The sequence below is a fragment of the Lepeophtheirus salmonis genome, chromosome 2 (genome assembly GCF_016086655.4).
Source record: "Lepeophtheirus salmonis chromosome 2, UVic_Lsal_1.4, whole genome shotgun sequence".
NCBI lineage: Eukaryota > Metazoa > Arthropoda > Copepoda > Siphonostomatoida > Caligidae > Lepeophtheirus > Lepeophtheirus salmonis.
The window spans coordinates 15766334-15779039 of NC_052132.2; the positions used below are offsets into that span (position 1 = coordinate 15766334).

The following is a 12706-nucleotide window of genomic DNA, read 5'->3' on the forward strand; positions in this document are numbered from 1 at the left end:
TCTCTGCCCAATCAGGAAATATCATTCCTTCTCATTTTTGGCATTGAGGGAATCTCTACTTCTTTCCGTTCTATCGACGTTTATAGAGATTTAATAAAGAAAAAAATTATAGCAAAAGACTTAAAATTCATTACTAATTCCATAAAAGACACTCACAAATTATATTATCTGTATAGGTATATATAAAATACAGTTTGTGTGTGTTCTTTATGGGTGCCAGACCGTTGGGTCTAGTAGGCCGAAACTTTGTATGGGTGTCACTTTTGAACCTGATTTTTTTTGGGGGTGGGGAGGGTGTCATATTCTACACCCCAAAAGACTAAATAAGGGATTGAGTTATAAATTAAAAAGTGACTGGGGTCTCGAAAAACAGATGTAAGAAGAAAAACGTTTTCTAAACTTATTCAAAATAAAAAACGTTATGACGAAAAAAAGAAATCGGTAAAATTACAGTTTTTTTTTTTTTTTCAGGTGCAAAAAAATGGGCTTTCAATGGAATATTGTATTCGTAGATCAAATCAAGTTTATATAAATTTACTTGGGACTTTGTTTGTTTATAAATTTGACACATAAAAATTGATGTTTAACTGAAATATCTCTCATTTTCTGAATCATTTTCTCTTTTTTTCATCAAACCTCAATTCTCAATTTTTATGACGAAATCCTACGAAAAGACACATTTTGGACAAGAAAATTAACATTAATTGTTAACATTACAAAATATTTTATTTTCAATTTCTGGAACATTTTATTTCGTAATTTTTGCAATATTTGCAAAAATGAACCAATTATCGAGATTTTTTTTTTACGAAATTATTCTCCATAATGTTTTTGGTTTTCCAAGTACAAAAAAAATCTTGCTAGGTTTTTTTTCCCCTTTACTTTTTTTGGGGGGAAGAGCAGCTTAGCTGTCATGACGTTTCATTTGACCAGCAGCTATGGGATGAACGACATAAACAGAAACCCCACTCTGTCTCCAGCAATGATATATTCAGGAATTACTCCAATGGTAATCCTCAATTATACTCCAAGTCCATGAAAGATCTTCACTTATAACTCACCAACAAATCCTGAGAGTTACTTTTTTCTTTCACGCACTATTGATTACTTTAAACTTACATGTTCCCTCTTCAAGAATAAAAGTTGTGAAAAATAAAAAGCCCCTCTGCAGGTAGCAACCACAAATCCTGCTCCCTATTCCGTTATCATATTATTTTCATTTAGGTATCTTATCATCATTGTAATCATGTTTATACTGCTTTCTACTTGTTCCTCTCTCCTACTTTGCTTTTTTTTAATCAAAAAGGAAAAGAAAGCTGTTTATCTTCTATATGCATAACAACATTACAAAGCAACAATCTAGCAATTGGACAAGAGTAATTTACTGATAACTGAAGGATATAATAGTTAAGATACATCACATTTAGTCGTTATTTCATTTAACACTCAGATAGAGGCGTTAAAAAATAGAATAATTTATGAACAGCAATAAGATTATATTTGTAGCTACAATTGCCAAGTTATAATAGACAAATCACATACAATAAAGATTGAATTAATAATATCACTACACGCCCTAGTACCGGCATAGCCCTTAGTCATTAGGTGTTGACAAACAGACACATTAGTTCTTTTTTAACATGGACGAAAACTTCCAAACAAGTCCTCGGTTTACTCTCCATTTTTTTTTTTTTTTCATTAGTAGACTCACACGGAGTTACTCAATACTTGGATGTTTTCACCTCAAAAATGAAAGAATGATAATTATAACTTGAGGGACATAATGAGCCAAGGAATACTTTTATCTCTAGAGCGTCACCAAGCTGAGCTTTACTAGGAACACACGTTGCTCAACCTCATCTAAAGTTACAAAAATGATTTTTTAATTTTTATAATGTACTTCCCCTTTCTTTTTTTGTCTTCGTATGAGCTATAGCTAGCCACACTTCTTGTTCAAAATGAGTCATCAACACAAATTTTGTAGTATAGGCTTGTATAAAATAAGAGTTTACCTAAACGCCTGCGAGATTTCATTCATTTTTATGTATCGTTCTCATACAACTCTATACATATATTCTCCTTTTTCTTTTTTAATAGGATGTGCACGCTCGATGCTACATGCAAAACGCCTGCGATATTTCATTAATAGTACTACTGATCATTGTTATTTCTTTGATCAAAAATGACATAATAGATTACAGAAAGAAAGACATATAAACCTGAATTTATTAATATAGATATGATATTAATGTAACAAAAATAATTCAATATTATAAATGCTGCCACGGAATTATCTTTAAATAAACGTTTTTTCGATAAAAAGAATTGTGGTACTAGTGACTCAAGATATAAGGTTTTTTTAAATATACGACAATTAACCTGCTTTTTGGTAATATTTTGTCTTGATCTACATATATATACAGCCAGTGCTCATCTTAGAGTAATTCAATTGAAAAACGAGTGGGTGGATTTTTCTTTGGAAGTTTTTTGATTTTTATATTTTCCAACTGACATTTCATTTATTTCGGCCCTAATGTAAGGATTTAGTTTTAAATAGAAAGATTGAGCCTTTTCAAAGCTTTGGTTTATTTTCTGTTTTTATGACATTTTTTGATCTTCTGGAATAATTTATATTTATTTTCCTTTTTCAAAAGGCCTTCATTTCTATTTTTGTAACTGGGGAAATAACCAACATATCGATGGGCATCCAATTTTTTCAGACTCTAATGCTCCGTGGTGAGTGTCCCCTCTCACATTGCAACATCCCTACCTGTAATTCAATTCAACAAATTTTGCAATACAAATTTGCTCCTAGAACGACGTATACTCGTCTTTAAAGACATCACTGTTTTTTTTTTTTTTTTTTTTTTTGCAAGAAACGACAAAAAAAAATAATGATGTGTACCAACCTTAAAACTGGTTTTTACTTGTATTGACGCATTTTTCTATGACTAACAACAAATATATTCTGATTTAGATTTTTGTTTTTTGCATGGTGGATCAAAATAAAAAAAAGTTATAGAAAAAAGTCGGTCTATGTATATTTGTCTACGTTGTATAATATGTCCAGGTAGGTTATGAGGAATATATGTGGTTTTTTGTAATCTACTATGAAGGCAAGATTCAAAGCCACCCCACAAGACTCGTTTTTACCAAAATGTAGACTGTTAGGAAATAAAAGATAAGCTTAAAATACGTTAATTCCCGACAATGTTTATTTGAGTAAGATACCGAGTACGTAGTAGAAATTTGGGCACTTATAAAAGAGAAGAATAAGAAACACACATGAGAGGAATTGATGATTCCTCTCATCAGCTGACAAACTGTATGCATTATCAACTCTTTGCTAAAAAAATTAACACAATCACTAGAAAAATGCCCTCACAATGAGACAAAATAATTGAGATTGTTGCTCAACTTTACGTGGAACAGACATCAACAGAGATCCGAAACATGACTTAGCCAGGGAAACATAATTTTGTATTGATTCTGATTTATTTGGTCCACTCCAGCCTTATGACAGATTCTATTAGTCCTTCGGACTGTCAACAGTGCTCACGGCGTTACCTCGCGGACACAAAAATACCCTATGTATTTTGTAGTGAGCTGTCGATGTCATGGCTATTTTAAAATTGTATTCTTGCAGATAAATAAACAAAGTAATAAGTCTATACCTATGCTCTGTTTCTAAAAGGATATGAATACGATTTCTTGTTGATCCCTTGTCCTATATATAATATAATTATTGACCATTTTATTATTTATGTGAAGAAATTTGGCTATCATACACAAATATTAATGTATAGCTACGTTTTGAATAAATTATTATCAAGCAATATTATCAAATAAAATACGATGTAGGATTTTAGTATTACGAAATATAAATATATACTTAATTCATTTTTAAAATAATAACATTGATAGTCTGGGAGTACATAAGAGATAAATAGCAGTTGGTATGATTGAATTATTTGTCCAACAATGATTTCTAGACTTTTTTAAAAAAAAGGACTGAACTGGATGGGACTACAGTCCTCAATCCTAAATATGGACTAACAGAACATTAAGCAAACAGACTAATTACAACATCAAGAAGACAATTAATGACAGTGTTGGCATCAAAATGAGCTTCAACAAAATGGTGCACCTGCACACATAGTTACACGATTTGGTTGGCATCTGATAAGTATGATGACCGAAAAAAATGCGGCCATCATACTAATCAGATGTCAACCAGCTCAATTTTTCCTTCTTACCACATGTTGAGACCAAAGCATGCCCGACAAGGACACCGAATCTCGAAGCTCTCAAGGATTCTGTTGATGAGCATTGAAACTCCATGAACCCAAATTACATTATTTCCACCTGTAGAGCTCCCTGTGGCACATTGAGGCCATTATCATGGTCGATGGAGGCACCATTGAAGATTAGAAATGCTTTGAACATCTGTACAAAGTTTAATTCATTTAGCTCCTCTAGTTTCCGAAATGAAAATTTGTTAAAATTCAAAATGTCTAGTTTTCAATTATGCACCTGGTATAGAAGAGTTATTTCCTATTATAATCTAATTCTGAATAGGACCTAATATCACTCATGAAAAAAGGTTCGACTGAATGCATTTTATATTTATAATTAATATTTTGCCTATTATAGTGGGAAGGGCGAGGGGTGGGGGGAGTGTGAAGATGCTCCATATTCGAGACCAAGACGGATATCGAGACAACATCACCAGTCGAACCCCTAACAAAAAACAATAAGAAATGAGCGTTGTTCATATATATTAGTTCGTTTACAAAACGATCGAGGGTAGCTCCTACTTACAGCAAAATAATACAACTCCCTGAATGATAATATTATTTAATAAGTGGTAGTACCTGGCATTATTCAGACTTATTAGGCGTCGACAAACAGACAAACTTTGCTTGAAAAAATATAGAATATATCTTCCCAAAAAATCCCCAGTGTTACTTTTCCTTTTTCATAAGCACACTCCGACGTTATTACTGAATAATTAGATATTCTCTCCTCAAAAGTAAAATACTGATAATAACAGCTTGATATGACGCCATAAGCCAGTGAATGATTTACCGGGTTATCCATTCAAATCTGAAAATTTTAAATTTCAACAAGATATAATTTACTAATTAATGATAGAATTTCAACGAAATTAATAGTATAAATAGACATTTGTCTAAGCTCTCTTAATCATTAATTTAACCGTCCTTAGCAGCAATGATGTGTTCTAGGCGACGGAAGACCTGCCACATGCTGCGGATGTAGTCCTCTGGGATGGCGTCCCAGTGCTGAATGACTGTGACATTGAGGGCCTCGGTATTTGGATGACATTTGTGGACTTCCCTTACCCATGCACCCAAAAGGTGTAGTCGAAGGGCAGGCATCAGGACTATATGGGGGTCAAAAGTGTTTGGACCAGAAGGGAATGTTGTGGCCAAGTATTCCCTTGCCTTTTTTGAGCATCCTGCTGGAAAACTATATTTTCATTAGGATGTTTACTTACACCCAAAGGAAAAGGAACTCCTGCAAGGAAGTCATATTGTCGATCCCCGTAAGCCTGTACATACACCACCTGCGAAATTTCATTCATTTTTACTTAATATTTTTTACAACTCTATTGACACCATGCATGACTCGTCTGCAGATGCACGGTGGTAGTATCACGGCAAAACTCAATATGATATTAAACGATACTTAGGACAGAAAGCATTATGACACGTGAAAAATCCAAGCTCAAAGCAAAGTGAATACTACAAGAAAATGCTGTTACGGAGTAATTTGATTTTTTTGACATAAATTCGACTTTAATTTAGTGTTTAAAATTTGAGTTACTGTCAGGCTTAGACTTGATAGAGGTGATCAAGTGGTTATTTTTGTACATCAAACAGTCCTTATACTCTTTTTTATTTATTAATAAAACGTATTGTATTGTTATTTTTTAGAACAAGTATCTGTACTCAAAAATGATTTTACGTTTCATATACAAACAGACTAATTTATATAAAATTATACTTTGCTTTATTAATAATATATATACTTTTTAGTTTGCTCCCATTAACGATTACCTTTTGAATTGTATCTTTTTTATCATCTTATCAAGTAACTTGTATGAATATTTAACTATATTTTATCGTAGGTAACCTTATACTATTCTGACTTATATACATACTAGCAGATGTACCCCCATTACCCAAAATTGGGGTAGGCGTCAACAAACGCACACATTTGCTTTCATCATATAGAGTATGACTCCCCACTTAGATGTTCTGACCTCAAGAATAATAATAACAACTTGATAAATTGTTTTCAATATGACGTGATGAGCCAAGGTGTGCTTTAGTCTCCAGAGCGCCACCTGCCTGAGTTGTAGCTACACAGCCCACTTCTTACTCCTCTTCTAATCTAATTATTCTATATTTTACCAGCTGTAGTACCCGGCATTTCTCGGAGTTATTAGGCGTCGACGAACATAAAAACATTGATTTAATAATATACAAAATAATTTATCCTTTTTCATGAGCACATGTACTAGTAAATACTCAATCCTTAGATGTTCTCTCGTCAAGAACGAAAGAATAATTATAACAACTTGATGAATTTGCTGTTATTGACATGATGAGCCAAGAACTACTTTAATCTAGAGGCTAGTAGTTTATATTTATTTAATTCATTTTTCCATTCTCTTTTAATATTCTCCCTGTTTTCTTTTTCAGTCTCTCCCTTCTTCTCTTCTCCGCCTGTCTCTTTCTACATCCCTCTCTCTGTTTATTTTCTTCTACCTTCACTCCTTGTTTTTATTCCCCTCTATTCAGCCCAAGCAGGCAGAGGAACCCTCCAGTAGTATACAATCAGTTATATAAATCCTGAGAATGCTTTAGCTAGCCGGTTTTTTGGAGTTGTTGATCTGAAAAATGAATTTTCTTTTTGGTTATCATTATTATTTCATTCCTGAGTATTCCTTTCCTAAATAGATTCAATTATATTCGATATCTGATTGAACATTCGTTTGTGCTCATAGAAGACGGAGCATAGGCCTGAAAATTAGTTGTGGAGTTATAATTGTAAGTACTTATTGGACTCAGAGTAGAATTAAGGGTCGACATCGTAGTCATTCTAGCAAATACCCTTGTTTATATGCTTTTCTCCTTGTCAGCTGATCTAATGAAACGTTAGTAACATTATTCTTTCTCTCTTCAAAAACTTTCATGAGTTATCAGGGTTACCATATTGATTTTCGGAATTTTTTTAACATACCCATTGTACACAGGATTTTCATTACTATATACAATATGTATATGTTAAAAGTTTTGATTATTTAAGAATCTCATCGGTGTTTAACTCAACTCATATATAGGCTCCCTTTCCTTTTTTTAATATAACTCCATGCTCGATGCTTCAAAGATGAATGTACACTGAAAAGAAATTCATACGTAATTTGCATCCAAATGAAATTTCCTTTATTAATATGGATATAATGTACTTAAACAAGAGGTTTTGTGAGGGCATTTATTAAACAAAATCATCTGAATATAGTGTTTAGCACAACTTTTATTCAATATGTGAGCCCTCAGCTCTAATAAATGCATCAATACGAGGTCCAAATTACTTGCAGACCTTGACTACATAGTCAGACTCGAACTTGGTCTACTCCTTCTTGATGGAAGCTCCTAGAGACTGGACACTCCTGTGAGGAGTAGCACAAACCATCTCATTACTTATTCAGAATAAGTAATGGAAAGTTGTTGGAATCGTTGAAAAGAACGAATTTGATTGGTTAGAAGAGATTATATAAAAAAAGGAATAAAATAAGTTGGTACTCTTGCATCTTCTAAAGAAATTATCCTTAGGATTGTACTAATCATCAGCAAAGCAGCTACCCCTTAATGCTCTCTCATTTGCATCATCTATCGCTTAATAATGAGTACCCTCGAATTGTCTAACAAGATGACTGAAACTATTTCTAAATCCAGTCAACATATTTGTTACATATGTCAAGACCATGGTCATAAAACGATGAAGTGTCCTAATTTGGTTTGCATGAACTGTGGAAGTCAAGGACACGCTCGAAACACATGCCCTCTTCGCAGGATCAATATAAAGAATAATGGATTTATCCAATTGTCGAGGAGTTTCATTAAAAGTAACAGTATGTAATTAGATTTTTGTTTTATTTTGTTCACAAAATTTGAATTTCATCATTTCTAAATAGTTGTTATGCTTTTGTATGGATTTTTGTGATTTATACTCATGTAAGTTTTATGATAGTTAAATACATATATTGGAAGTTCATATAACTAATGCATTTTCTGAAGAGTACTTATTTAAGTTAAAGTTATTGAGGAATTATTATAAGAAGGACGTGAAATCATTGTTCACAGCCCTCTAGAAATTGTGGGCGTATGATCATTACGTAACCCCATTACATAAATTGTGTAGTCTTCTGGATCATCCTTTTGTTATGTAATAATTCATAATATCTATTCAGACATTAAACTAGTGATATCACATTACCCCCCTCCATTGGTGAGTGACATCCGATTTTAGAGTAAATGAGGTCTTGTAAAAGGCATGGATCATTAGCAAGGCTATAATTATCGTTACGATAATATAAACTAAAATAAATCAAATGATAAAAATAAGGCCGTTTATTCGATACTCAACATAATAGACATATATATAAAACTTTTTTTAGTGCAAATACTATTGTGCAGATTATTCCATTACATAGAAATTGTGAAATAATGTCATCACACTTTTTAAAGTCCTTCCATTTGGACTTGAGAGTTTAAAAAATATGCAAATATATATATTTTTTTAAGAGTAACAAAATGATTTATTTGAAAAGTGGAAAGCAGCACTGAGAGTGGATCAAGACCACAAGGAAAAGTTTATTTTTACCAGAGAGATTACTTCCATAAAATTAAACATGAATTACCAACCAAGACTGGAGTGGTAAAGGTAGGCAACACAAATTTCACATCGATAAAATAATAAGATGCATTAGACTCAAGGTATGAAATATTCAAGGTAGAGTACTATCTGTGAAAGAGATAAAGCGTTAATATCTTGAATTGACTATTTTCTTAGTTGCATGTAATATTTTAAAGTAAAACATATTTAAAAGACATCTCAAATTATGTAGGATTCATCTGTTTACCGAATATTTCTGATGAATAAATGGTGACAATCAAGAGTTATAAAAGATTTTAAGTTTATGAAATTTGTCCCATAAGATCGCCCATATCAACGTGTCCTCCAGAGACAGATGTATTTGGTCTTCTGATATCCATTCCTGATTTTTCAGAGGATGGATCAACAGCGGATCCAAGACCCCAGGCTTCTACATGAGAAATGCTGAATTGGCTTGGAATGATTCCACTAGGTAAATCAAATGTTTCGGCATTAGAATTGAATTCTCCCTCAGAAAGATCTGAAGCAATGCCAAGACCCAAAGCGTCAGGGCGACCACCGAGACCAAATTTAGAGTCTGAACCAAACAAAAATCTTTCGTTCTTACCAGTCGAGTAGAAACATGCCATTTTAGGTTTGATAGCAAAAATAAATGAATCTCCGTTTCCAGACCAACCTCCTTTAGTATCACCCCAGGACGTTGATGCAAAGGCGCCAAATATAGCACCATCGTCCGATTGAATAATCAAAAGTGTAGGTCCCTGATACACTAACCGTTCTGCAAATTCACTTGGATCATGGCTTTTCGTACTAAACAAAAATCGCCATTTCTTTCTTAATTCTAGTAGAATATTAGTGTTGAGGAAAAGGATGGAGGCATTATTAAGAATAGAACAGTCTTCTTCAAAGCCCTCAGGGGTAGGAATAAGAGGCGCTTCGTCTTCGTCGGAAGTGTCTTCGTCCTTAACATCGAAAATGTCATCAAAAACGTCCTTTTGAATTTTGCCAATCTCAGGATGCTTTCCAAACCAACCCTTGACATCGTCTTTACCAGTTTTCTTATCCCCTTTATTATCATCGTCAAGTCTATCTTTTTCTTTTTTACCAGGGTCAATGAGGTCACGAATAAGATGGTCACCAAAAGCTCCAATAGAATCATCACTTTTGCCTGCGTCAGGATTAGCTTTGCCCCAATCCTTGAGTGCAGGATCTTTCTTGGTTTTGATATTAAAGAAGGATTTGACCAGACCCAAAATAATATTGAGAATATCATTGGAGCCTCCAGAGCCTCCTCCACCTCCTAAAAGATTGATAAAACCATCAAGGCCACCCATGGATCCAGAGGACTGGGTTGTCAAGGCTCCAGCTGCACTCATTAAGGACCCAAAGTCGAATCCTCCTCCTCCTCCGCCACCAGAAGCCCCTTCCGCACTTCCTCCCTTCTTCCCGGAAATCATATTCAAAACGGCATCCACCAAAGAGGGATCCAGTCCCTTTTGAATGGCCAAGTCACGGAAACCTCCAAGGGAACCGCCCAAATTGCTAAAGAGAGATTTCATGCCCCCTTCTTGCTTCCCGCTAAACACTTGCACTATGCTGTCAACGGCTTGATCCTCGAATCCTCCACCGCCGGATACATCGGGATTCAGGTTGAGTTGATCAAACCCTTTCTCCACAAATTTACCCGCGTCTTCGCCTCCAACTTCCTTTGCAATATCCGTCGCTCCTCTCTTGAAAATCTTCTTGAAGAAAGATCCAAAAGGCATGTTGAATCCAAGGGTGGAGGTGTGTGTGAAAAACAGAAAAACGAATCAAACTACCAACTCTACACAAGCACAACAGGCGTTAGGCACTAACAGAATTGTAGAGCACGAGAATCTTAACTCTGTTCCTCTTTACCTCTTCCTTACTCCCTCCCTCCCTCTCCCTCTCTCTCTCTCTCTTCCAGCTCCTCCTTCTTAGCTGCTTACTGCTTAGCTTTCCATCATTCTACCTCCCTCGACCCTCACTCACTCCCTCCCTAGCTCACATTCTCTCTCTTTCTCTTCTTAGCTCTCTTTACCCTCCTTCGCTCGCTTTGCAAAAAATGTATACGCTCTAGGCAGAATAGAACGAAACAAACATATTTGCTTCCCCGTTAGACCACTGAGGAGAACGAAATCGGAATACAAGCTATATACAACCTTCTCCCTTCTCTCCCTCATCATTTTTATGCTTCTTAAACTTACCGGGTGTTGCAAATTAGGCCTTATATTCCGACTCATTCTCAGAATAGGCCTTCTTTTTATTGATATTAAGTTTGGCCTTTTAAGAGTACAATAATCCCGTGTCTCATGACTACTCTTGTAGTAATAAGGATTACAATAACTTCATGATTAAACGAAACACCATCTTGGGGCTCAATTATTATATAAAATGCACAAATTTCCAGCAAACCTTGATATAACTCCATCAAATAAAGAAAATACATAACATTTGCATTTAATACTACTTCATGCCTATGTTAAACATTGATATTTGAATATAATCAAGGTAATATGCGCTAAAAGTCCCTCAAAATGTCTAGATTTTTTTTTGAGGAAAGGGGGGGCGGGGGCAAGAGAATTAGAATAATTAGAGAAATATATATATATAATTGTTAATTTTTATCTACAATATGTAAATAAGATTGTATAAAGATGTAATAACATATTTTCAATACATTTTAGGGTTAGATTAATAATAAAACTAGGCAATAGAAGGATACATTTTTGATAAACAATAAGGTTTAAGTCCCTTTATTTGTTGCCCACATTTTGACATGCAATAATTCACTATTTTCTTTAAACTTAATGAAAAAGGGGTTTCATTGTTATAAAATTTGGTTGCTTAGACCCCCAAAATGAACAACATCAAAATTGTGACGTCACGTGGAAACGTTAATACCATTTCCAGTTGTTTTGCCCTTCTAAAATAAAATAAAATCACATTAAGGTACCGGCTGGAGGTCGCTCACCCGCCTTATCTCAAAAAAATGTCGTTTGCAATATACAAAAAATATTTAGCTACTCATAAAAATGAATACATAAAGGGTGGTGAAAGATAAATTGAGTTTTGAGGAAGCAGAGTCCAAAATATTATAAATAATCTGGACTCTTTGAATACAAAAAGTTAATGTTTATAATATTTCTTTAAAGGCAAATATTACACATTTCTTCACAATAGTGACTCATAATATTAAGTAATTGATCTGTAAAGCAAAGATTCAGCCTAGTTTGATCATTTTAATGATCCTTCATGATTGAAATAATGTCATTTAAAGTAAATCATATTTAAAAACATTCACAATTCTGTTTGACTGTTTCTTCTTTAATTACAATTTATCTCATTGTAGTAATACTTAACAAACCCCATTTCTGTGTGCATCGTTTTGCAATATTAAATTGTCTAGTTAGCACTTACTACTACAACAAAATGTATACAAATGCTGAGCAACAGGGAATTAGTTGAGAATCATGAAATTCAATCGCTTCCTTCTATAAATAAATGAAATATTTAATTTCATTGTTTATGCTTTGCTGTATGTATTATCCCTGCTATGTAGAATTTAGACCCATCTGTTTAAAAGTGACAGTTGTTCTTTTGACAGGGAAATTATTAGTTACATATAGCATATTACATCAATCACAAATTCATATGGATTTGATTCTACATATTTGATTATAGATATATTTTTAGTATCAGTCAGTGTTGAATAGGTCTAAAAAACTAAAAAGACTGCAATCCTATCAGTTCTGTCCTA

General features: G+C 33.8%; 1 protein-coding gene across 1 annotated transcript; it reads right to left on the reverse strand.

Moving 5' to 3' along the window:
* Positions 1 to 8645: 8645 nt before the first annotated feature.
* LOC121132320 (uncharacterized) lies at positions 8646 to 11074 on the reverse strand. The gene is made up of 2 exons (XM_040727707.2): positions 9173 to 11074; positions 8646 to 9054 (listed from the first exon to the last, which is right to left on the reverse strand). The coding sequence occupies exon 1, from the start codon at positions 10689 to 10691 to the stop codon at positions 9228 to 9230; it is 1464 nt and encodes a 487-aa protein (XP_040583641.1). The 5' UTR covers positions 10692 to 11074; the 3' UTR covers positions 8646 to 9054; positions 9173 to 9227.
* Between the last annotated feature and the right edge of the window lie 1632 nt (positions 11075 to 12706).

What these genes read in the sequence shown, in the direction of transcription:
- LOC121132320 (XM_040727707.2), bottom strand. Translation starts at nt 10,691, where the DNA reads ATGCCTTTTGGATCTTTCTTCAAGAAGATTTTCAAGAGAGGAGCGACG.